Source organism: Oncorhynchus gorbuscha, linkage group LG22, assembly GCF_021184085.1.
Source record: "Oncorhynchus gorbuscha isolate QuinsamMale2020 ecotype Even-year linkage group LG22, OgorEven_v1.0, whole genome shotgun sequence".
In the NCBI taxonomy this organism is placed as follows: Eukaryota; Metazoa; Chordata; class Actinopteri; order Salmoniformes; family Salmonidae; genus Oncorhynchus; species Oncorhynchus gorbuscha.
The window spans coordinates 49353404-49375322 of record NC_060194.1 but is presented as its reverse complement, the minus strand read 5'-3'; the positions used below and the strand labels follow the sequence as shown (position 1 = coordinate 49375322).

The window sequence follows — 21919 nt, the reverse complement described above, 5'->3', positions numbered from 1 at the left end:
ACATGGTCAGCAGATGTTATTGGTCACATGGTCAGCAGATGTTATTGGTCACATGGTCAGCAGATGTTATTGGTCACATGGTCAGCAGATGTTATTGGTCACATACACGCGGTTAGCAGATGTTAATAGCAAAATGCTTGTGCTTCTACTTCCGACAGTGCAGTAATATCTAAAAAGTAATCTAACGATACCACAACAACGACCTAATACACAGACATCTAAAGAGGTGAATGAGAATATGTTCATATAAATATATGGATGATCGATGGCCGAGCGGCATAGGCAAGATGCAGTAGATGGTATAAAATACAGTATATACATATAATATGAGTAATATAAGATATGAATACATTATTAAAGTGATATTGATGACATATTTTGCCTTCCTGTGACATTGGGTGCTATAGGTGTCATGGAGGGCAGGTAGTTTGCACCCGGTGATGCATTGTGCAGACCGCACCGCACTCTGGAGAGTCTTGCGGTTGAGGGCGGAGCAGTTGCCGTACCAGGCTGTGATACAGCCCGACAGGATGCTCTCGATTGTGGCTCTGTAAAATTTTGTGAGTGTTTTTGGTGACAAGCCACATTTCTTCAGCCTACTGAGGTTGAGGAGGTGCTGTTGCGCCTTCTTCACCACGCTGTCTTTGTGGGTGGACCATTTCAGTTTGTCGTTGATGTGTACGCCGGGGAACTTAAAACTTTCCACTTTCTCCACTGCTGTCCCTTCAATGTGGATAGTGGGATGCTCCCTCTGCTGTTTCCTGAAGTCCATGATAATCTCCTTTGTTTTGTTAATGTTGAGTGAGAGAGTTAGGGTTAGGGTTCCAGCCACCACACTCTGAGTGCCCTCACCTCCTCCCTGTAGGCCATCTTGTCGTTGTTGGTAATCAAGCCCACAACTATTGTGTCTTCTGCAAACTTAATGATTGAGTTGGAGGCGTGCATGGCCACGCAGTCGTGGGTAAACAGGGAGTACAGGAGGGGGCTGAGCACGCACCCCTGTGGGGCCCCAGTGTTGAGGTTCAGCGAGGTGGAGATGTTGTTTCCTACCTTCACCACCTGGGGGCGGCCCGTCAGGAAGTCCAGTACCCAGTTGCACAGGGCGGGGTTGAGGCCCAGGGCCTCCAGCTTGACGATGAGTTTGGAGGGTACTATGGTGTTGAATGCTGAGCTGTAGTCAATGAACAGCATTCTTACATAGGTATTCCTGTTGTCCAGATGGGTTAGGGCAGTGTGCAGTGTGATGGCGATTGCATCGTTTGTGGACCAATTTGGGCGGTAAGCAAATTGGAGTGGGTCTAAGGTGGCTGGTATGGTGGAGGTGATATGATCATTGACTAGTCTATCAAAGCACTTCATGATGACAGAAGTGAATTCTATGGGGCAATAGTCATTTAGTTCAATTAACTTTGCCTTCTTGGGAACAGGAACAATGGTGGCCCTCTTGAAGCATGTGGGGACAGCAGACTGGGATAGGGAGTGATTGAATATGTCTGTAAACACACCAGCCAGCTGGTCTGTGCATGCTCTGAGGACGCGGCTTGGGATGCCGTCTGGGACAGTAGCCTTGCGAGGGTTAACACGTTTAAATGTCTTACTCACATCAGCCACAGAGGAGGGGGGGGGGGCACAGTTCTTGTTAGAGGGCCGTGACGGTGGCACTGTATTATCCTCAAAGCGGGCAAAGATGGTGTTTAGTTTGTCTGGAAGCAAGACATCTGCCTCTGAAGTCAGAATGTCTTTCAAAGGCCATCAAAACAACTGAACCTCCATCAGTGTGATATTCAACACCTAAATACTCTGCTAAGGAATTGACAAAACACACAATACACACAGCTCTAAATTGATTTGTCATTAGTCTAGATTAGTCTGTAGTCTCCAGTCACAAGGTGATTATGTGTTTTCCTTGGCACCGGAACAAAGTCATTATCAGCCGTGGATAGTTTTGTGTGTTATCAGCCGTGGGTTATTTTGTGCATTATTGGCCGCGGGTTATTTTGGTTGCGTTATCAGCCGTGGGTCATTTTGTGCATTATTGGCTGTGGGTTATTTTGTGCGTTATCAGCCGTGGGTTATTTTGTGTGGTATCAGCCGTGGGTTATTTTGTGTGGTATCAGCCGTGGGTTATTTTGTGTGGTATCAGCCGTGGGTCATTTTGTGCATTATTGGCCGCGGGTTATTTTGTGTGTTATCAGCCGTGGGTTATTTTGTGCGTTATCAGCCGTGGGTTATTTTGTGTGGTATCAGCCGTGGGTTATTTTGTGCGGTATCAGCCGTGGGTCATTTTGCACAATTGGCCTTGGGTCATTTTGTGCGTTATCAGCCGTGGGTTATTTTGTGCGTTATCAACAGTGGGTTATTTTGTGCATTATCCGCTGTGGGTCATTTTGTGCATCATCCGCTGTGGGTCATTTTGTGCATCATCCGCTGTGGGTCATTTTGTGCATCATCCGCTGTGGGTCATTTTGTGCATCATCCGCTGTGGGTCATTTTGTGCATCATCCGCTGTGGGTCATTTTGTGCATCATCCGCTGTGGGTCATTTTGTGCATCATCCGCTGTGGGTCATTTTGTGCATCATCCGCTGTGGGTCATTTTGTGCATCATCCGCTGTGGGTCATTTTGTGCATCATCCGCTGTGGGTCATTTTGTGCATCATCCGCTGTGGGTCATTTTGTGCATCATCCGCTGTGGGTCATTTTGTGCATCATCCGCTGTGGGTCATTTTGTGCATCATCCGCTGTGGGTCATTTTGTGCATCATCCGCTGTGGGTCATTTTGTGCATCATCCGCTGTGGGTCATTTTGTTCATTATCCGCTATCAACCATGGGTCATTTTCGCCATGAGGTGAATAGAAAATAATAGAATACCTGGAAATGTGTCTTTAAGCGCACAATGGTACTAGTAACTAGTAGTTACACACAATGGTACTCAGGAATATTTCAAACTAGTAGTGAAAGTAGCTAAATCAAGTGTGTAAATCAACCAAGTGCTATATCTGCTCTTATAAATGTTCTTAATCTGTACCTGCTCTTATAAATGTTCTTAATCTGTACCTGCTCTTATAAAATGCTGTTATCTGTACCTGCTCTTATAAATGCTCTTAATCTGTACCTGCTCTTATAAAATGCTGTTATCTGTACCTGCTCTTATAAAATGCTGTTAGTCTGTACCTGCTCTTATGAAATGCTCTTAATCTGTACCTGCTCTTATAAAATGCTGTTATCTGTACCTGCTCTTATAAATGCTCTTAATCTGTACCTGCTCTTATAAATGCTCTAAATATGTACCTGCTCTTATGAATGCTGTTAATCTGTACCTGCTCTTATAAATGCTCTTAATCTGTACCTGCTCTTATAAATGCTCTTAATCTGTACCTGCTCTTATAAATGCTCTTAATCTGTACCTGCTCTTATAAATGGTGTTATCTGTACCTGCTCTTATAAATGCTCTTAATCTGTACCTGCTCTTATGAATGCTGTTAATATGTACCTGCTCTTATGAAATGCTCTTAATCTGTACCTGCTCTTATGAAATGCTCTTAATCTGTACCTGCTCTTATAAATGCTCTTAATCTGTACCTGCTCTTATAAATGCTCTTAATCTGTACCTGCTCTTATGAAATGCTCTTAATCTGTACCTGCTCTTATGAAATGCTCTTAATCTGTACCTGCACTTATAAATGCTCTTAATCTGTACCTGCTCTTATGAAATGCTCTTAATCTGTACCTGCTCTTATAAATGCTCTTAATCTATACCTGCTCTTATGAAATGCTCTTAATCTGTACCTGCTCTTATAAATGCTCTTAATCTGTACCTGCTCTTATGAAATGCTCTTAATCTGTACCTGCATTTATAAATGCTCTTAATCTGTACCTGCTCTTATAAATGCTCTTAATCTGTACCTGCTCTTATGAAATGCTCTTAATCTGTACCTGCACTTATAAATGCTCTTAATCTGTACCTGCTCTTATAAATGCTCTTAATCTGTACCTGCTCTTATAAATGCTCTTAATCTGTACCTGCTCTTATAAATGCTCTTAATCTGTACCTGCTCTTATGAAATGCTCTTAATCTGTACCTGCTCTTATAAATGCTCTTAATCTGTACCTGCTCTTATAAATGCTCTTAATCTGTACCTGCTCTTGCTCTTATAAATGCTCTTAATCTGCTCTGTACCTGCACTTATACATGCTCTTAATCTGTACCTGCTCTTATAAATGCTCTTAATCTGTACCTGCTCTTATAAATGCTCTTAATCTGTACCTGCTCTTATAAATGCTCTTAATCTGTACCTGCTCTTATAAATGCTCTTAATCTGTACCTGCTCTTATAAATGCTCTTAATCTGTACCTGCTCTTATAAATGCTCTTAAATCTTATAAATGCTCTTAATCTACCTGCTCTTATAAATGCTCTTAATCTGTACCTGCTCTTATAAATGCTCTTAATCTGTACCTGCTCTTATAAATGCTCTTAATCTGTACCTGCTCTTATAAATGCTCTTAATCTGTACCTGCTCTTATAAATGCTCTTAATCTGTACCTGCTCTTATGAATGCTGTTAATCTGTACCTGCTCTTATAAATGCTCTTAATCTGTACCTGCTCTTATAAATGCTCTTAATCTGTACCTGCTCTTATAAATGCTCTTAATCTGTACCTGCTCTTATAAATGCTCTTGTGATTGTGTTCAGGTTCAACGTGGGAGAAATCTATACGGCAAATTGGCTTCGAAAGGTAAGACAATTCAAACATACTGTAAATACAAACCTACAGTACACTATACATAATATAGACTTAACAAACTAAGTTATAATTATACACCCTAATATTATAGAGATATTGTAGATGTAGAATACAGGGCTTTCAGGAAGTATTCACACCCCGGAGAAAACGATCACGCCAATCCACAGGGCGCATACACACTGACCAACCCAAAACACAGGGCAAACGATCGACAGAGAACACAACCACATCCACGATCGACAGAGAACACAACCACATCCACGATCGACAGAGAACACAACCACATCCACGATCGACAGAGAACACAACCACATCCACGATCGACAGAGAACACAACCACATCCACGATCGACAGAGAACACAACCACATCCACGATCGACAGAGAACACAACCACATCCACGATCGACAGAGAACACAACCACATCCACGATCGACAGAGAACACAACCACATCCACGATCGACAGAGAACACAGAGAACACAACATCCACGATCGACAGAGAACACAACCACATCCACGATCGACGATCCACGATCGACAGAGAACACAACCACATCCACGATCGACAGAGAACACAACCACATCCACGATCGACAGAGAACACAACCACATCCACGATCGACAGAGAACACAACCACATCCACGATCGACAGAGAACACAACCACACATCCACGATCGACAGAGAACACAACCACATCCACGATCGACAGAGAACACAACCACATCCACGATCGACAGAGAACACAACCACATCCACGATCGACAGAGAACACAACCACATCCACGATCGACAGAGAACACAACCACATCCACGATCGACAGAGAACACAACCACATCCACGATCGACAGAGAACACAACCACACCACATCGACAGAGAACACACCACATCCACGATCGACAGAGAACACAACCACATCCACGATCGACAGAGAACACAACCACATCCACGATCGACAGAGAACACAACCACATCCACGATCGACAGAGAACACAACCACATCCACGATCGACAGAGAACACAACCACATCCACGATCGACAGAGAACACAACCACATCCACGATCGACAGAGAACACAACCACATCCACGATCGACAGAGAACACAACCACATCCACGATCGACAGAGAACACAACCACATCCACGATCGACAGAGAACACAACCACATCCACGATCGACAGAGAACACAACCACATCCACGATCGACAGAGAACACAACCACATCCACGATCGACAGAGAACACAACCACATCCACGATCGACAGAGAACACAACCACATCCACGATCGACAGAGAACACAACCACATCCACGATCGACAGAGAACACAAAATAATCCCGCACACACCTAAGCGGGCCTAACAGGCTTAAATAGACCAAAAATCAAGAAACACAAAAGGAACAGGTGCAACTAATAAGACTAAACTAACGGAATTAGTTCCTGCCAAGGCAGCAGCTACTCTTCCTGGGGTTTATTATGGATCCCCATTAGTTCCTGCCAAGGCAGCAGCTACTCTTCCTGGGGTTTATTATGGATCCCCATTAGTTCCTGCCAAGGCAGCAGCTACTCTTCCTGGGGTTTATTATGGATCCCCATTAGTTCCTGTCAAGGCAGCAGCTACTCTTCCTGGGGTTTATTATGGATCCCCATTAGTTCCTGCCAAGGCAGCAGCTACTCTTCCTGGGGTTTATTATGGATCCCCATTAGTTCCTGCCAAGGCAGCAGCTACTCTTCCTGGGGTTTATTATGGATCCCCATTAGTTCCTGCCAAGGCAGCAGCTACCCTTCCTGGGGTTTATTATGGATCCCCATTAGTTCCTGCCAAGGCAGCAGCTACCCTTCCTGGGGTTTATTATGGATCCCCATTAGTTCTTGCCAAGGCAGCAGCTACTCTTCCTGGGGTTTATTATGGAACCCCATTAGTTCCTGCCAAGGCAGCAGCTACTCTTCCTGGGGTTTATTATGGATTTATGCCAAGGCAGCAGCTACTCTTCCTGGGGTTTATTATGTATCCCCATTAGTTCCTGCCAAGGCAGCAGCTACTCTTCCTGGGGTTTATTATGGATCCCCATTAGTTCCTGCCAAGGCAGCAGCTACTCTTCCTGGGGTTTATTATGGATCCCCATTAGTTCCTGCCAAGGCAGCAGCTACTCTTCCTGGGGTTTATTATGGATCCCCATTAGTTCCTGTCAAAGCAGCAGCTACTCTTCCTGGGGTTTATTATGGATCCCCATTAGTTCCTGTCAAGGCAGCAGCTACTCTTCCTGGGGTTTATTATGGATCCCCATTAGTTCCTGCCAAGGCAGCAGCTACTCTTCCTGGGGTTTATTATGGATCCCCATTAGTTCCTGCCAAGGCAGCAGCTACCCTTCCTGGGGTTTATTATGGATCCCCATTAGTTCCTGCCAAGGCAGCAGCTACTCTTCCTGGGGTTTATTATGGAACCCCATTAGTTCCTGCCAAGGCAGCAGCTACTCTTCCTGGGGTTTATTATGGATCCCCATTAGTTCCTGCCAAGGCAGCAGCTACTCTTCCTGGGGTCCAGCAAAATTAAGGCAGTTTATACCATTTTAAATATTACATGACATTCCATTTCATTACACTTTACCCAACACATTCAGTGTGTTCCCTCAGGCCACTACTCCACTATCACATATTTACAATACAACATCCATGTGTACGTGTGTGTAGAGTGTGTGTCTTATCGTGTCTATGCCTGTGTGTGTGTCTCTATGCCTGTGTGTGTCTCTTCCCAGTCCCCGCTGTTCCATAAGGCGTATTGTCTTCTGTTTTTAAAAATCTGATTCTACTGCTGCATCAGTTACCTGATGTGGAATAGAGTTCCATGTAGTTATGGCTCTATGTAGTACTGTGGAATAGAGTTCCATGTAGTCATGGCTCTATGTAGTACTGTGCACCTCCTAGACAGTTTGCACTGAATAATGTCCACATTATTCATTAGAAGATTTATTTGAGGTTTAGGGTTCAGTAAACGATTTGTCCCATAGAAATTCCCACACTTCTCGTTTTATTCTGGGTGATACACGTGAACGATCTCACACGTATTTCTTCTCCATTCCGTGTATTCAGTGGCGGCTGGTGTGCCTTTAAATCTGAGGAATGTGTTTGATACCATTTGATTCCATCCGAACCATTATAATGAGTCCACCCTCCCGTTTGTCCAGCCACTAGCCACCACAGATTGAGTTTGGAGCCTTGTATACAGTCCACTTCCCAAATATCCTTAAGTGGCGCGAGCCGGGTTCTCCAATATGTACCAATACACACCACTTAATGTAATGTATACGCGAGGCCAGAGATCTGACATAGGCTATATGTCCCAAACAGCACCCTATTCCCTTCTGACTACTTCTGACCAAGACCCATAGGGCCTGTAGTGCACTACTTCTGACCAAGACCCATAGGGCCTGTAGTACACTACTTCTGACCATAGGGCCTGTAGTACACTACTTCTGACCAAGACCCATAGGGCCTGTAGTGCACTACTTCTGACCATAGGGCCTGTAGTACACTACTTCTGACCAAGACCCATAGAGCCTGTAGTACACTACTTCTGACCAAGACCCATAGGGCCTGTAGTGCACTACTTCTGACCATAGGGCCTGTAGTGCACTACTTCTGACCAAGACCCATAGAGCCTGTAGTGCACTACTTCTGACCAAGACCCATAGGGCCTGTAGTACACTACTTCTGATCAAGACCCATAGGGCCTGTAGTACACTACTTCTGACCAAGACCCATAGGGCCTGTAGTACACTACTTCTGACCAAGACCCATAGGGCCTGTAGTACACTACTTCTGACCAAGACCCATAGGGCCTGTAGTACACTACTTCTGACCATAGGGCCTGTAGTACAACTTCTGACCCATAGGGCCTGTAGTGCACTACTTCTGACCAAGACCCATAGGGCCTGTAGTACACTACTTCTGACCAAGACCCATAGGGCCTGTAGTACACTACTTCTGACCATAGGGCCTGTAGTACACTACTTCTGACCAAGACCCATAGGGCCTGTAGTACACTACTTCTGACCAAGACCCATAGGGCCTGTAGTGCACTACTTCTGACCAAGACCCATAGGGCCTGTAGTACACTACTTCTGACCAAGACCCATAGGGCCTGTAGTGCACTACTTCTGACCATAGGGCCTGTAGTACACTACTTCTGACCAAGACCTATAGGGCCTCTAGTACACTACTTCTGACCAAGACCCATAGGGCCTGTAGTACACTACTTCTGACCAAGACCCATAGGGCCTCTAGTACACTACTTCTGACCATAGGGCCTGTAGTACACTACTTCTGACCAAGACCCATAGGGCCTGTAGTACACTACTTCTGACCAAGACCCATAGGGCCTGTAGTACACTACTTCTGACCAAGACCCATAGGGCCTGTAGTACACTACTTCTGACCAAACCATAGGGCCTGTAGTACACTACTTCTGACCATAGGGCCTGTAGTACACTACTTCTACCCATAGGGCCTGTAGTACACTACTTCTGACCAAGACCCATAGGGCCTGTAGTACACTACTTCTAACCATAGGGCCTGTAGTACACTACTTCTGACCATAGGGCCTGTAGTACACTACTTCTAACCATAGGGCCTGTAGTACACTACTTCTGACCATAGGGCCTGTAGTACACTACTTCTGACCAAGACCCATAGGGCCTGTAGTACACTACTTCTGACCAAGACCCATAGGGCCTGTAGTACACTACTTCTGACCAAGACCCATAGGGCCTGTAGTACACTACTTCTAACCATAGGGCCTGTAGTGTACTACTTCTGACCAGGTCTGATTGGTTCTGGTCGTGCTATATGTAGGGAATTGAGTGTCATTTGCGACACAACCCTACGTTTCTAACCTGTACTTCTCCACTTGGGGTTTCAGTTAATGCATGTTAAACCTCTGCTATCTGATGCATGTTAAACCTCTGCTATCTGATGCATGTTAAACCTCTGCTATCTGATGCATGTTAAACCTCATTATGTCTGGCAGTCTGTCAACAAGCCCTATCTGATGCATGTTAAACCTCATTATGTCTGGCAGTCTGTCAACAAGCCCTATCTGATGCATGTTAAACCTCATTATGTCTGGCAGTCTTCAACAAGCCCTATCTGATGCATGTTAAACCTCATTATGTCTGGCAGTCTGTTAACAAGCCCTATCTGATGCATGTTAAACCTCATTATGTCTGTCAACAAGCCCTCTCTGATGCATGTTAAACCTCATTATGTCTGGCAGTCTGTCAACAAGCCCTATCTGATGCATGTTAAACCTCATTATGTCTGGCAGTCTGTTAACAAGCCCTATCTGATGCATGTTAAACCTCATTATGTCTGTCAACAAGCCCTCTCTGATGCATGTTAAACCTCATTATGTCTGGCAGTCTGTCAACAAGCCCTATCTGATGCATGTTAAACCTCATTATGTCTGGCAGTCTTCAACAAGCCCTATCTGATGCATGTTAAACCTCATTATGTCTGGCAGTCTGTTAACAAGCCCTATCTGATGCATGTTAAACCTCATTATGTCTGGCAGTCTTCAACAAGCCCTATCTGATGCATGTTAAACCTCATTATGTCTGGCAGTCTTCAACAAGCCCTATCTGATGCATGTTAAACCTCATTATGTCTGGCAGTCTGTCAACAAGCCCTATCTGATGCATGTTAAACCTCATTATGTCTGGCAGTCTGTTAACAAGCACTATCTGATGCATGTTAAACCTCATTATGTCTGTCAACAAGCCCTCTCTGATGCATGTTAAACCTCATTATGTCTGGCAGTCTGTCAACAAGCCCTATCTGATGCATGTTAAACCTCATTATGTCTGGCAGTCTGTTAACAAGCCCTATCTGATGCATGTTAAACCTCATTATGTCTGTCAACAAGCCCTCTCTGATGCATGTTAAACCTCATTATGTCTGGCAGTCTGTCAACAAGCCCTATCTGATGCATGTTAAACCTCATTATGTCTGGCAGTCTGTTAACAAGCCCTATCTGATGCATGTTAAACCTCATTATGTCTGTCTGTTAACAAGCCCTATCTGATGCATGTTAAACCTCATTATGTCTGGCAGTCTGTCAACAAGCCCTATCTGATGCATGTTAAACCTCATTATGTCTGGCAGTCTTCAACAAGCCCTATCTGATGCATGTTAAACCTCATTATGTCTGGCAGTCTGTTAACAAGCCCTATCTGATGCATGTTAAACCTCATTATGTCTGGCAGTCTGTTCAACAAGCCCTATCTGATGCATGTTAAACCTCATTATGTCTGGCAGTCTTCAACAAGCCCTATCTGATGCATGTTAAACCTCATTATGTCTGGCAGTCTGTCAACAAGCCCTATCTGATGCATGTTAAACCTCATTATGTCTGGCAGTCTGTTAACAAGCACTATCTGATGCATGTTAAACCTCATTATGTCTGTCAACAAGCCCTCTCTGATGCATGTTAAACCTCATTATGTCTGGCAGTCTGTCAACAAGCCCTATCTGATGCATGTTAAACCTCATTATGTCTGGCAGTCTTTAACAAGCCCTATCTGATGCATGTTAAACCTCATTATGTCTGTCTGTCAACAAGCCCTCTCTGATGCATGTTAAACCTCATTATGTCTGGCAGTCTGTCAACAAGCCCTATCTGATGCATGTTAAACCTCATTATGTCTGGCAGTCTTCAACAAGCCCTATCTGATGCATGTTAAACCTCATTATGTCTGGCAGTCTTCAACAAGCCCTATCTGATGCATGTTAAACCTCATTATGTCTGGCAGTGTGTCAACAAGCCCTATCTGATACATGTTAAACCTCATTATGTCTAGCAGTCTGTCAACAAGCCCTATCTGATGCATGTTAAACCTCATTATGTCTGGCAGTCTGTCAACAAGCCCTATCTGATGCATGTTAAACCTCATTATGTCTGGCAGTCTGTCAACAAGCCCTCTCTGATGCATGTTAAACCTCATTATGTCTGGCAGTCTGTCAACAAGCCCTATCTGATGCATGTTAAACCTCATTATGTCTGGCAGTCTTCAACAAGCCCTATCTGATGCTAACCTCATAACGTCTCTCACAGCCTTTACTGCTCAGCCCAGTGCCCCTGTCTATCTGTACTCACACACACACGCGCACGCACACACACATGCACACACACACACACACACACACACACACACACACACACACACACACACACACACGCACGCACGCACGCACGCACGCACGCACACGCACACGCACACGCACACACTTTAGATTAGAGTAGTGACAAAAGGAGTTGGCTGCATTTGGACATTCCACAGATAATTAGATCCCAGAGAGGTGAGTGAGTGTGTTGTCCTATTGATGCCTTTACTCCTACCATGTCTACTGTCTGGATAAGGCCTGTCTGTCTGTCTGCATAAGGCATGTCTGTCTGTCTGTCTGTCTGTCTGTCTGTCTGTCTGTCTGTCTGTCTGTCTGTCTGTCTGTCTGTCTGTCTGTCTGTCTGTCTGTCTGTCTGTCTGTCTGTCTGTCTGTCTGTCTGTCTGTCTGTCTGTCTGTCTGTCTGTCTGTCTGCATAAGGCATGTCTGTCTGTCTGTCTGGGTAAGGCCTGTCTGTCTGTCTGGATAAGGCCTGTCTGTCTGTCTGCATAAGGCATGTCTGTCTGTCTGTCTGTCTGTCTGGGTAAGGCCTGTCTGTCTGTCTGTCTGGATAAGGCCTGTCTGTCTGTCTGCATAAGGCATGTCTGTCTGTCTGTCTGTCTGTCTGTCTGGGTAAGGCCTGTCTGTCTGTCTGCATAAGGCATGTCTGATTGTCTGTCTGTCTGTCTATCTGGGTAAGGCATGTCTGATTGTCTGTCTGTCTGTCTGTCTGTCTGTCTGTCTGTCTGTCTGTCTGTCTGTCTGTCTGTCTGTCTGTCTGTCTGTCTGTCTGTCTGTCTGTCTGTCTGTCTGTCTGTCTGTCTGTCTGTCTGTCTGTCTGTCTGTCTGTCTGTCTGTGTAAGGCATGTCTGTCTGTGTGGATAAGGCCTGTCTGTCTGTCTGGATAAGGCCTGTCTATATGTCTGTCTGTCTGGATAAGGCCTGTCTATATATCTGTCTGTCTGGATAAGGCCTGTCTGTCTGTCTGCATAAAGCATGTCTGTCTGTCTGTCTGTCTGTCTGTCTGTCTGTCTGTCTGTCTGTCTGTCTGTCTGTCTGTCTGTCTGTCTGTCTGTCTGTCTGTCTGTCTGTCTGTCTGTCTGTCTGTCTGTCTGTCTGTCTGTCTGTCTGTCTGTCTGCGTAAGGCATGTCTGTCTGTGTGGATAAGGCATGTCTGTCTGTGTGGATAAGGCCTGTCTGTCTGTGTGGATAAGGCATGTCTGTCTGTGTGGATAAGGCCTGTCTGTCTGTATAAGGCTTGTCTGTCTGTATGGATTAGGCCTGTCTGTCTGTCTGCATAAATCCTATTTATAAAGCCCTTTTTACATGCTGTACAGAATCCCAGTCTAAAACCCCAAACAGCAAGCAATGCAGATGTAGAAGCACAGTGGCTAGGAAAAACTCCCTAGAACGGCTCTGAACCTAGGAAGAAACCTAGAGAGGAACCAGGCTCTGAGGGGTGGCCAGTCCTGGAGATTATAACAGTACATGGCCAAGATGTTCAAATGTTCATGAATGACCAGCAGGGTCAAATAATAATCACAGTAGTTGCACAGGATGCAACAGGACAGCACCTTGGGAGTAAATGTCAGTTGGCTTTTCATAGCCGATCATTGAGAGTATCTCTACCGCTCCTGCTGTCTCTAGAGTGTTGAAAACAGCAGGTCTGGGACAGGTAGCACGTCCGGTAAACAGGTCAGGGTTCCATAGCCGCAGGCAGAACAGTTGAAACTGGAGCAGCAGCACAGCCAGGTGGACTGGGGACAGCAAGGAGTCATCAGGCCAGGTAGTCCTGAGGCATGATCCTAGGGCTCAGGTCCTCCGAGAGAAGAGAGAGAGAAACAGAGGGAGAAAGAGAGAGAGAAAGAGAGAAAAGAGAGAGAGAATTAGAGAGAGCATACTTAAATTCACACAGGACACCGGATAAGACAGCAGAAGTACTCCAGATATAACAGACTGACCCTAGACCCCGACACACAAACTATTGCAGCACAAATACTGGAGGCTGAGACAGGGGTGCTCGGGAGACACTGGAGCAGGGCCAAACAGGCAGGATATAACACCACCCACTTTGCCAAAGCACAGCCCCCACACCGCTAGAGGGATATTTTCAACCACCAACCTACTACCCTGAGACAAGGCCGAGTGTACCCCACGAAGATGGGATCACGTCAGTGACTCAACCCACTCAAGTGACGCACCCCTCCTAGGGACGGCATGGAAGAGCACCAGTAAGCCAGTGACTCAGCCCCTATGTCTGATTTAGGTCTGTCTGTCTGGATAAGGTCTGTCTGTCTGTCTGTCTGTCTGTCTGTCTGTCTGTCTGTCTGTCTGTCTGTCTGTCTGTCTGTCTGTCTGTCTGTCTGTCTGTCTGTCTGTCTGTCTGTCCGTCTGTCTGGATAAGGGCCTACAGTAAGTGACATATTGAAGAAGTGATTGCGACAAGATGGGAGAAAGAGGAGTGGGGTCTGAACGAGTTATGGGGGAGAAAGAGGAGTGAGATCTGAATGAGTGATGGGGGAGAAAGAGGAGTGGGGTCTGAATGAGTGATGGGGGAGAAAGAGGTGTGGGGTCTGAATGAGTGATGGGGGAGAAAGAGGAGTGGGGTCTGAATGAGTTATGGGGGAGAAAGAGGTGTGAGATCTGAATGAGTGATGGAGGAGGAAGAGGTGTGAGATCTGAATGAGTGATGGGGAGGAAGAGGAGTGGGATCTGAATGAGTGATGGAGGAGGAAGAGGTGTGAGATCTGAATGAGTGATGGGGAGGAAGAGGTGTGAGATCTGAATGAGTGATGGGGAGGAAGAGGTGTGAGATCTGAATGAGTGATGGGGGAGGAAGAGGAGTGAGATCTGAATGAGTGATGGGGAGAAAGAGGAGTGGGGTCTGAATGAGTGATGGGGAGGAAGAGGTGTGAGATCTGAATGAGTGATGGGGGAGGAAGAGGAGTGAGATCTGAATGAGTGATGGGGGAGAAAGAGGAGTGAGATCTGAAAAGGATATTAAGAACACATCCGAATGACAGTGGGTTGCCGCCAGGCTAGTGTGGATCCCAGCTGTACAGACAGACAGTAGCAGAACGTGCAGAACAGGTGTTGATGATATTAACAGTTGAAGATCTGGACCCAGATTAATCCTACATCTGGACCCAGATTAAGCCTACATCTGGACCCAGATTAATCCTACATATTGACCCAGATTATTCCTACATCTGGACCCAGATTAATCCTATATATTGACCCAGATTAAGCCTACATCTGGACCCAGATTAATCCTACATATTGACCCAGATTATTCCTACATCTGGACCCAGATTAATCCTATATATTGACCCAGATTAACCCTACATATTGACCCAGATTAACACTACATATTGACCCAGATTAACACTACATCTGGACCCAGATTAACACTACATCTGGACCCAGATTAACACTACATATTGACCCAGATTAACACTACATATTGACCCAGATCAGCACTACATATTGACCCAGATTAACCCTACTAACCCTGGACCCAGATTAACACTACATGTTGACCCAGATTAACACTACATCTGGACCCAGATTAACACTACATCTGGACCCAGATTAACACTACATCTGGACCCAGATTAACACTACATCTGGACCCAGATTAACACTACATGTTGACCCAGATTAACACTATATATTGACCCAGATTAACCCTACTAACCCTGGACCCAGATTAACACTACATATTGACCCAGATTAACACTACATCTGGACCCAGATTAACACTACATATTGACCCAGATTAACACTACACATGGACTCAAAATGATGTTGAATGAATAGACTTCTGTGGACTCGGTAGAGTCTGTGTCCAGGAAACAGACCCTAAATGAATTTTATAGATCCTTAATGTGTGCGTGTACAGATGTAAATGTGTTGCATGTCAGTAGTTTTCAGTTGCCTTTTCAACAGGAAGGTCTCACCACTGCTGGTACAATATAAATACTCTCTTTTTAACAGGAGAGGGAAAAATTCAAATGAAAGTTGTTGGCTTGACTTGGTGTTGTTGGACGAGAGTTTTTCTTTCCGTTTCTTTCATCCATTTGTGATGAACAGAGCTTCAAAACAATAACATCTTCCATCTAGTGGAAACAAAGGCCGTGTCCCGAGTGGCACCCTATTCCTTATATAAAGCCCTCATTTTCACCAGGGCCCTACGTAGTGCACAGGATAGAGGAAAGGGAGAATACCTTTTGAGACTCACCCATAGGAGTCTTGATTAGATTAGGCTTTTCTACAGGAGCCACGAGTTTAGACTATATTTTATTTGAGTGAGCATTTTCCATAGTGTTTGATTAGCAATCTGTTTTTTAAAACTTTGTTAACTTTAACGAGGCAACTATCCACTAAGGGCCAAGTTTAGGACGAAGTTTGGTATTTGCTTTCACTGACCTTTGAGGGTGTTTGGGCACTTCAGCAAACATTCGTTTTGCATTAGCCTCGTACGCAGATTCACATTCCTCCATTAGCCTCGTACGCAGATTCACATTCCTCCATTAGCCTCGTACGCAGATTCACATTCCTCCATTAGCCTCGTACGCAGATTCACATTCCTCCATTAGCCTCGTACGCAGATTCACATTCCTCCATTAGCCTCGTACGCAGATTCACATTCCTCCATTAGCCTCAGACCCAGGTCCACATTCCTTCATTAGTCTCAGACCCAGGCTCACATTCCTTCATTAGCCTCAGACCCAGGCTCACATTCCTTCATTAGCCTCAGACCCAGGTCCACATTCCTTCATTAGTCTCAGACCCAGGCTCACATTCCTTCATTAGTCTCAGACCCAGGCTCACATTCCTTCCGTTGGATACCCCAACGAGACTACGTTGACATTTACTCTGCAAAGCTGTGTGACAACGACCTTTGCAACAGCTTTACTAATTATACTCAGAACCCAGCGTGAAGAAAGAGATAACAACATGTTTTTTAGAAGGACCATTAATCAATCAATCAAATGTATTTAAATAGCCCTTCTTCAGACCTGTTCTTTCGTCTAGAATTACTGGACTGGGCTGGACCATTAGAGACCAGACCTGTCTCCTAGTCTAGCAGTACTGGGCTGGGCTGGACCATTAGAGACCAGACCTGTCGCCTAGTCTAGCAGTACTGGGCTGGACCATTAGAGACCAGACCTGTCCTCTAGTCTTGCAGTACTGGGCTGGACCATTAGAGGCCAGACCTGTCCTCTAGTCTAGCAGTACTGGGCTGGACCATTAGAAACCAGACCTGTCCTCTAGTCTAGCAGTACTGGGCTGGACCATTAGAGACCAGACCTGTCCTCTAGTCTAGTAGTACTGGGCTGGACCATTAGAGACCAGACCTGTCCTCTAGTCTAGAATTACTGGGCTGGACCATTAGAGACCAGACCTGTCCTCTAGTCTAGAATTACTGGGCTGGACCATTAGAGACCAGACCTGTCCTCTAGTCTAGAATTACTGGGCTGGACCATTAGAGACCAGACCTGTCCTCTAGTCTAGAATTACTGGGCTGGACCATTAGAGACCAGACCTGTCCTCTAGTCTAGAATTACTGGGCTGGACCATTAGAGACCAGACCTGTCCTCTAGTCTAGTAGTACTGGGCTGGACCATTAGAAACCAGACCTGTCCTCTAGTCTAGAATTACTGGGCTGGACCATTAGAGACCAGACCTGTCCTCTAGTCTAGTAGTACTGGGCTGGACCATTAGAGACCAGACCTGTCCTCTAGTCTAGAATTACTGGGCTGGACCATTAGAGACCAGACCTGTCCTCTAGTCTAGAATTACTGGGCTGGACCATTAGAGACCAGACCTGTCCTCTAGTCTAGTAGTACTGGGCTGGACCATTAGAGACCAGACCTGTCCTCTAGTCTAGAATTACTGGGCTGGACCATTAGAGACCAGACCTGTCCTCTAGTCTAGAATTACTGGGCTGGACCATTAGAGACCAGACCTGTCCTCTAGTCTAGAATTACTGGGCTGGACCATTAGAGACCAGACCTGTCCTCTAGTCTAGAATTACTGGGCTGGACCATTAGAGACCAGACCTGTCCTCTAGTCTAGTAGTACTGGGCTGGACCATTAGAGACCAGACCTGTCCTCTAGTCTAGAATTACTGGGCTGGACCATTAGAGACCAGACCTGTCCTCTAGTCTAGAATTACTGGGCTGGACCATTAGAGACCAGACCTGTCCTCTAGTCTAGAATTACTGGGCTGGACCATTAGAGACCAGACCTGTCCTCTAGTCTAGAATTACTGGGCTGGACCATTAGAGACCAGACCTGTCCTCTAGTCTAGAATTACTGACCAGGTCCTCTGGACCATTAGAGACCAGACCTGTCCTCTAGTCTAGTAGTACTGGGCTGGACCATTAGAGACCAGACCTGTCCTCTAGTCTAGAATTACTGGGCTGGACCATTAGAGACCAGACCTGTCCTCTAGTCTAGAATTACTGGGCTGGACCATTAGAGACCAGACCTGTCCTCTAGTCTAGAATTACTGGGCTGGACCATTAGAGACCAGACCTGTCCTCTAGTCTAGAATTACTGGGCTGGACCATTAGAGACCAGACCTGTCCTCTAGTCTAGAATTACTGGGCTGGACCATTAGAGACCAGACCTGTCCTCTAGTCTAGTAGTACTGGGCTGGACCATTAGAGACCAGACCTGTCCTCTAGTCTAGTAGTACTGGGCTGGACCATTAGAGACCAGAACCAGACCTGTCCTCTAGTCTAGAATTACTGGGCTGGACCATTAGAGACCAGACCTGTCCTCTAGTCTAGTAGTACTGGGCTGGACCATTAGAGACCAGACCTGTCCTCTAGTCTAGTAGTACTGGGCTGGACCATTAGAGACCAGACCTGTCCTCTAGTCTAGAATTACTGGGCTGGACCATTAGAGACCAGACCTGTCCTCTAGTCTAGAATTACTGGGCTGGACCATTAGAGACCAGACCTGTCCTCTAGTCTAGAATTACTGGGCTGGACCATTAGAGACCAGACCTGTCCTCTAGTCTAGAATTACTGGGCTGGACCATTAGAGACCAGACCTGTCCTCTAGTCTAGAATTACTGGGCTGGACCATTAGAGACCAGACCTGTCCTCTAGTCTAGAATTACTGGGCTGGACCATTAGAGACCAGACCTGTCCTCTAGTCTAGAATTACTGGGCTGGACCATTAGAGACCAGACCTGTCCTCTAGTCTAGAATTACTGGGCTGGACCATTAGAGACCAGACCTGTCCTCTAGTCTAGAATTACTGGGCTGGACCATTAGAGACCAGACCTGTCCTCTAGTCTAGAATTACTGGGCTGGACCATTAGAGACCAGACCTGTCCTCTAGTCTAGAATTACTGGGCTGGACCATTAGAGACCAGACCTGTCCTCTAGTCTAGAATTACTGGGCTGGACCATTAGAGACCAGACCTGTCCTCTAGTCTAGTAGTACTGGGCTGGACCATTAGAGACCAGACCTGTCCTCTAGTCTAGCAGTACTGGGCTGGACCATTAGAGACCAGACCTGTCCTCTAGTCTAGAATTACTGGGCTGGACCATTAGAGACCAGACCTGTCCTCTAGTCTAGTAGTACTGGGCTGGACCATTAGAGACCAGACCTGTCCTCTAGTCTAGTAGTACTGGGCTGGACCATTAGAGACCAGACCTGTCCTCTAGTCTAGTACTGGGCTGGACCATTAGAGACCAGACCTGTCCTCTAGTCTAGAACTGGGCTACTGGGCTGGACCATTAGAGACCAGACCTGTCCTCTAGTCTAGAAGTACTGGGCTGGACCATTAGAGACCAGACCTGTCCTCTAGTCTAGAATTACTGGGCTGGACCATTAGAGACCAGACCTGTCCTCTAGTCTAGAATTACTGGGCTGGACCATTAGAGACCAGACCTGTCCTCTAGTCTAGAATTACTGGGCTGGACCATTAGAGACCAGACCTGTCCTCTAGTCTAGAATTACTGGGCTGGACCATTAGAGACCAGACCTGTCCTCTAGTCTAGAATTACTGGGCTGGACCATTAGAGACCAGACCTGTCCTCTAGTCTAGAATTACTGGGCTGGACCATTAGAGACCAGACCTGTCCTCTAGTCTAGTAGTACTGGGCTGGACCATTAGAGACCAGACCTGTCCTCTAGTCTAGTAGTACTGGGCTGGACCATTAGAGACCAGACCTGTCCTCTAGTCTAGTAGTACTGGGCTGGACCATTAGAGACCAGACCTGTCCTCTAGTCTAGAATTACTGGGCTGGACCATTAGAGACCAGACCTGTCCTCTAGTCTAGTAGTACTGGGCTGGACCATTAGAGACCAGACCTGTCCTCTAGTCTAGTAGTACTGGGCTGGACCATTAGAGACCAGACCTGTCCTCTAGTCTAGTAGTACTGGGCTGGACCATTAGAGACCAGACCTGTCCTCTAGTCTAGTAGTACTGGGCTGGACCATTAGAGACCAGACCTGTCCTCTAGTCTAGTAGTACTGGGCTGGACCATTAGAGACCAGACCTGTCCTCTAGTCTAGTAGTACTGGGCTGGACCATTAGAGACCAGACCTGTCCTCTAGTCTAGTAGTACTGGGCTGGACCATTAGAGACCAGACCTGTCCTCTAGTCTAGTAGTACTGGGCTGGACCATTAGAGACCAGACCTGTCCTCTAGTCTAGTAGTACTGGGCTGGACCATTAGAGACCAGACCTGTCCTCTACTGGGCTGGACCATTAGAGACCAGACCTGTCCTCTAGTCTAGTAGTACTGGGCTGGACCATTAGAGACCAGACCTGTCCTCTAGTCTAGTAGTACTGGGCTGGACCATTAGAGACCAGACCTGTCCTCTAGTCTAGTAGTACTGGGCTGGACCATTAGAGACCAGACCTGTCCTCTAGTCTAGTAGTACTGGGCTGGACCATTAGAGACCAGACCTGTCCTCTAGTCTAGTAGTACTGGGCTGGACCATTAGAGACCAGACCTGTCCTCTAGTCTAGTAGTACTGGGCTGGACCATTAGAGACCAGACCTGTCCTCTAGTCTAGTAGTACTGGGCTGGACCATTAGAGACCAGACCTGTCCTCTAGTCTAGTAGTACTGGGCTGGACCATTAGAGACCAGACCTGTCCTCTAGTCTAGTAGTACTGGGCTGGACCATTAGAGACCAGACCTGTCCTCTAGTCTAGTAGTACTGGGCTGGACCATTAGAGACCAGACCTGTCCTCTAGTCTAGTAGTACTGGGCTGGACCATTAGAGACCAGACCTGTCCTCTAGTCTAGTAGTACTGGGCTGGACCATTAGAGACCAGACCTGTCCTCTAGTCTAGTAGTACTGGGCTGGACCATTAGAGACCAGACCTGTCCTCTAGTCTAGTAGTACTGGGCTGGACCATTAGAGACCAGACCTGTCCTCTAGTCTAGTAGTACTGGGCTGGACCATTAGAGACCAGACCTGTCCTCTAGTCTAGTAGTACTGGGCTGGACCATTAGAGACCAGACCTGTCCTCTAGTCTAGTAGTACTGGGCTGGACCATTAGAGACCAGACCTGTCCTCTAGTCTAGTAGTACTGGGCTGGACCATTAGAGACCAGACCTGTCCTCTAGTCTAGTAGTACTGGGCTGGACCATTAGAGACCAGACCTGTCCTCTAGTCTAGTAGTACTGGGCTGGACCATTAGAGACCAGACCTGTCCTCTAGTCTAGTAGTACTGGGCTGGACCATTAGAGACCAGACCTGTCCTCTAGTCTAGTAGTACTGGGCTGGACCATTAGAGACCAGACCTGTCCTCTAGTCTAGTAGTACTGGGCTGGACCATTAGAGACCAGACCTGTCCTCTAGTCTAGTAGTACTGGGCTGGACCATTAGAGACCAGACCTGTCCTCTAGTCTAGTAGTACTGGGCTGGACCATTAGAGACCAGACCTGTCCTCTAGTCTAGTAGTACTGGGCTGGACCATTAGAGACCAGACCTGTCCTCTAGTCTAGTAGTACTGGGCTGGACCATTAGAGAC

The 21919-nt window shown here is 46.4% G+C and overlaps 1 protein-coding gene across 1 annotated transcript in view; it reads left to right on the top strand.

Moving 5' to 3' along the window:
• The window catches only part of LOC124009465 (piezo-type mechanosensitive ion channel component 2-like), a gene marked incomplete at its 5' end in the record, with an annotated part of 249921 nt that overhangs the window by 30532 nt on the left and 197470 nt on the right, over positions 1-21919 (top strand). Inside the window, 1 exon segment of the mRNA XM_046321275.1 lies at positions 4695-4737. Coding sequence (XP_046177231.1) covers positions 4695-4737 — 43 coding nt within the window.